We start from the raw sequence: 5,150 nt of genomic DNA on the forward strand, positions 1-5,150 counted from the left end.
TTTTTATTGATTTCAGAGAAGAAGGGAGAAAGAGGGAGAATTAGAAACATCAATGATGAGAGAAAATCATTGATTAGCTGCCTCTTGCATACACCACACTGGGGATTGAGCCAGCAACCCAGGCATGTGTCGTGACCAGGAATCGAACCGTGACCTCCTGGTTCACACAATTTATATACAAATCCAAAAGATGTTTTAAATCATAATGCAGAAGATTTTATCTTGCCATGAAATATTTTCTGTATTAGATGCAGTAAAACAGTTAAATTTAAACCTATATTTACAAAACACATTTAGTCATTTAATTAGACGTTATGTATTATGTCACTTTGATTTTACATTTTTGGACTAGTAAATATTCCTAAATTCTCCCCCATTTTCCTCTACCCCTTCCAACTACTAAACTATAGCAAGGTTTCCTCTTATGAGGCTGAAGGCTGTAATGTACACCTCCCCACATACTCTTATTTTAATATATTTGTTTTGAAGATTCCTTCTTTCACTTAAAATATGCATAATTATTTTTCTATGTACTTAAATATTTTTATGGAGCATGCTTTTGAATCAGTTCACAAAGTATCAAATTATTTTATGTCTCCTATTGTTAGATATTTAGATTTTAATTTTTCCCATGTTTTAAATAATCTATGATGCTTGCAACCATTTAAAAAAATATATATTTTTATTGATTTCAGAGAAGAAGGGAGAGGGAGAGAGAGATTGAAACATCAATGATGAGAGAGAATCATTGATTGGCTGTCTCCTGACCTCCCCCCTGCTCCCGACTGGGGATCAAGCCTGCAACTGGGCATGTGCCCTTGACAAGAATCAAACCCGGGACCCTTCAGTTCCCACACTGACGCTCTATCCACTGAGCCAAACCGGCCAGGGCTCTTGCAGCCATTTGTGATACAAATAATGTACTAGGAGAAAATTATGTTGGAAAATGAAAATACAAGAATTGAGGGTAGAAAACTTTCTAGAAAGGAAGTATATAGGATGATGTGGGGAGCAGCAGAGGACTGGTCACCAACTCAGCTGGCTGCTTTTCCTGTCATCTCCATTCATCTAACTGATGGAAATTTAGTCACACATGTTGTGATTCCTTTACAGGCCTTCCTTCAATCCCAGACTTATAAAAATAACTACTGGATTGGATTGTCATTTAATGAAAAGGAAAGTAAATGGGAATGGATTGACAAGGGCACACCTGGAATGTAAGTCTCTGAAATGCATCCAAGCTATAATATCGGTGTTGGGGTTGGGAGTATTGTTTCTAAAAAGTGTCTTCTCTCATTTCACACAGCTTAACTCATTTTCAAGTAGAGGTTATTGATAAGAATAAGCAGAATGACTAAGAAAGTGTTTTAAGAAGTACAGTTAAAAAAAGAGAGAAGTATCATGCAGTTATTAATAATAAAATTATGATGCTAAACACATGCTCAGAAAATTATGTTATGAGGTGCACAGGATTTTAAAAATCATAAAGTGACATGAAATGATTGGATCATCCTGATTTAGCCATAGTGATCCCTCCCATAACCGCAAATGAATATTTTGAGTATCTCCAAAATTCATTTGAAACTTTTTTTTAGTTTACATATCTATGCGTATATATTATTTATAAAATATAAATTTAAGCTATTATATACACACACAGACACCTTCCCCATAGTCCTATTTAGAAGTGCAGCATTTTGTAAACTCTTGGGTTTACATTAAGATATAATCTGCTGTCAAACTGTTCAATGATTTTAAAAAAATTATAACTATTATATTTTTGTTTCTAGAAATTCTGTTTTATGTTTTATTTTTTTAATTAAATTCTTTGTTGTTGAAAATATTACACATGTCTCCTTTCCCCCCCATTGACCTCTCCCTACCCACTCCCACCCTCCCGCACAGGCCCTCAACCCTACTGTCTGTGTCCATTGGTTATGCTTATAACTGTTTTATGTTTTCCAATCTCCTTGCTAGTTACTCATATTTTCAAGCTGTTGTTTATTTCTTTAATGATAGTAAACATCTTATTTTATCCTTGATATGTGATCATTCTAATATTTGAAGTTTTATGGGACTAATCTATTGTTTCTGCTGGTTGCCGTTCATAATGCCATTTTCTTTGTAGTGTTTAGTGATAGTTTTTTTTCCATTTTGAATTGTTATGGAAATTATTTGAGAACTGAGAAGACAGTGACTTCCTCAAGAAATAATCTGCTTTTGTTGGATACCTCGGGGCATTATAAATCTGGGTCACTTCTAATTCTAAAGTTGGGCCCTGCAAGTCATGTAGTAGTTCTGGGCTGCAAACCTACACAAGATGTCATGCAGGAAATTACCTTGATGTAACTAAGGCCTGTGAGTACCCACGCCAGGCAAACTATCCCAGAGGTCACAGAGCAGAAGGCTCATGGGCCATAGTAAGATGCTCAAATTGCATGGTTAATTAAACCGATCACGCTCTGCAAAGGGGACGAAATGAGATAGCTTGTCACACTCGGGTGGGGTTGGGTAGGTTGTCACACTTAGGATAAAGTGCAAGTAAATGAAGGGATCACTTGAATCCTGGGTTGTACAGTCTTCATATGGCCTGACTCAACCTGCTGCAAAACCCTTTCGTGATGGTGTGGTTTCTAGAGCCCGACTTGAGGTTTGAGTAATGGGCAGAAGGTTCTGGTGGCCGGCACACACCTTTTCTGTATTGGGGCGATGCAGGAGTAGGTTAAGCCTGGCCACAGCTGCAACTTTCCAGTTAATCTGATGAGCAGCCATGGATTTTATTTTTTTGAGCCGGAATAAGTGTCACCAATAGATGGTGAGCTTCAGACCTCATGAATTTTGAGTATTGTGTGCATCATTATTTTGTGTATGATATTTAGTATTTAGATGATTCTTCCTTTTCTATGTTCAGCACACATAAGCTCTACTTACTGTATCTATAGCTCAACATGTCTCCTGGTTACTAACGTACTTATCCACACTTAACATATGTTATGTGTTCTGCCCATGCCTCACAAGCTGTTTAGTATCATTTATCTTATTTGTTTCTTTCCCTTTTATCCTGCAGCAGATTTGAATATTTTTAAATTATCCTGCAAAAGCAAATTACATGAGGGATGGCTTATGATTCTGGATTCTTAGGTGGGCTTGTTCTTTTGGTCTTCTGCTTAAACCTAAGGTTTCAGACAATTCTAGGCTAATTATACTGAAGATATATCCCTTTGGCATCTCAGCCCTATGTAGCCTGTCTTCTATTTAGGACGGTGGGTGGATTCCTTATTGGGCATACTCACTCTTCTGGGTTCCCATCCTTTACTTAATAACTCAGCCTGCGTGTGAATTTGCTTCTTGCCTGCCAGTTCATACATTTATTCAAGAAGGTTTAAATTATTTTTGTGATCAGCATCTTTTATTTTTTTAATAGAAAGATTTCTGGCACCTAATCCACCACTTTTCTTAAGTAGAAGTCCTGCTTTTAGACATTTTTCAATGGATTGTCAGGTTTTAGCTAATGATTATCTATGGCAGTGGTCGGCAAACTGTGGCTCCCAAGCCACATGCGGCTCTTTGGCCCCTTGAGTGTGGCTCTTTCACAAAATACTGACTTCTGCGCATGGGCCACGAAGTTTCAATCGCACTGTACATGCATGCCCACACGTGGTATTTTGTGGAAGAGCCACACTCAAGGGGCCAAAGAGCCGCATGTGGCTCGCGAGCTGCAGTTTGCCGACCACTGATCTATGGGACTGGGAAGAAAAAGAAACAAAGCAAATAAAAAGATTGATTAAACTTCATTTCAGACTATATTCCAATTCTACTTTTTTCTCCATAGAGTATATACACATGAGACCTGATTATCTGTATCATAGAAATTCTTCTCTTTTTAATCTCTCACTTTTACTGAAAAAATTAATGTAACAAAACATGTTTGCTACATTATAATCCCATAGCAGTATTGCAAGGTAGTTTTGCCTTCTGACCCAAACTTTCCAGAGTGGAATAAAAGGGGAGACTGTGGGTGTAATCAAGAGGCTGAGTGAGATTCTATTTGATGGATTAAGAGCCAAAGATAAGGTTCTAGTGCTGATGTTATGATTAACATTTGTGTAATCCTGGTCTGTAGGCAACTGACTTAAACATTATGATTTATGTTATTATAAGCTTCAGAAGTAAACTGTTGACTACACATGTTTTCTGTTTTACAGTTATGTTTCAATAATGAGTTGGACCTTAGGGAGAGGAGAATGTGCATTTTTAACCTCAACGAGAATAGCAAATATTGATTGTTCTAAAACCTACAATTGTATCTGTGTGAAGAACAATGTTGTTAATGACATTCATTAACTACTAATGAACATACTAAGAGGAAAAGGTAAAATGGAATTTTGCCATTTTTAGTGTGTTTCCTGTAATAATCTGTAATTACTTAACAAAGTAATGTTTTTGACTTCAGAACTTAGTCCACTGCAGAAGCAGAGATGAGCTGGAAGGGAAGAAAATGCTCTTTTGGACAATGATTTGAGAGATCAAATGTCATTGGTCTTCTTGGATAAGGGGAAGATTTTGCTTTTGGAGAATAGTTACCCGTCTCTTTAATGGACCTGTGGAATTTTTTGTTTCTCTTTCTTGGAACTACACACAGAAACAATTAGAAAACTCATAAATACCTGGTTTTTTTCCTTATTTGTAGGATAAGTCATTGCAATACCTCTGATTTTGAGAGATAACACAATTAAGAATTAAAAAATAGTTATCTTCCCCCTATCTAGATGCTTACCTCTCATCTTTAAAAATATATTTTGCTATAATTTCAAACTTACTGAGTAGTTAAGACAATAGTATAAGAAACGCTCATCTAACCTTTACCCATAGTTACCATTTGTTTATATTTTACTATCTGCACTTTATTACATGTTCTCTCTCTCTCTCTCCTTGCTGATTCATTTGATAATAAATTAGGAACATTATGTCCCTTTGTCTAAATATTTTACAAAAACAGGAACTTAGTCTTATATAACCATAGCACAATTATCAAAATCGGGAAATTTAGCATTGATATAGTACTATGCTTTTGTCTACAGTCCATATTTAAATTTTGTCAACTGTTTCAACAATGTTATTATAGGTGTGTTTCCTTTATATTCAGAATC

At 36.1% G+C, this 5,150-nt stretch overlaps 1 protein-coding gene across 1 annotated transcript in view; it reads left to right on the top strand.

Annotated features, from left to right (window-relative positions):
• The window catches only part of KLRD1 (killer cell lectin-like receptor subfamily D, member 1), an 18,437-nt gene extending 14,093 nt beyond the window's left edge, over positions 1 to 4,344 (top strand). Inside the window, exon 7 of the mRNA XM_005866842.2 lies at positions 4,206 to 4,344. Within this exon, the coding sequence (XP_005866904.1) occupies positions 4,206 to 4,344 (139 nt within the window). The remainder of the gene's footprint in view (positions 1 to 4,205) is intronic.
• The last annotated feature ends 806 nt before the right edge of the window (positions 4,345 to 5,150 follow it).

This window comes from Myotis brandtii, unplaced genomic scaffold (genome assembly GCF_000412655.1).
Source record: "Myotis brandtii unplaced genomic scaffold, ASM41265v1 scaffold237, whole genome shotgun sequence".
Taxonomy (NCBI): Eukaryota; Metazoa; Chordata; class Mammalia; order Chiroptera; family Vespertilionidae; genus Myotis; species Myotis brandtii.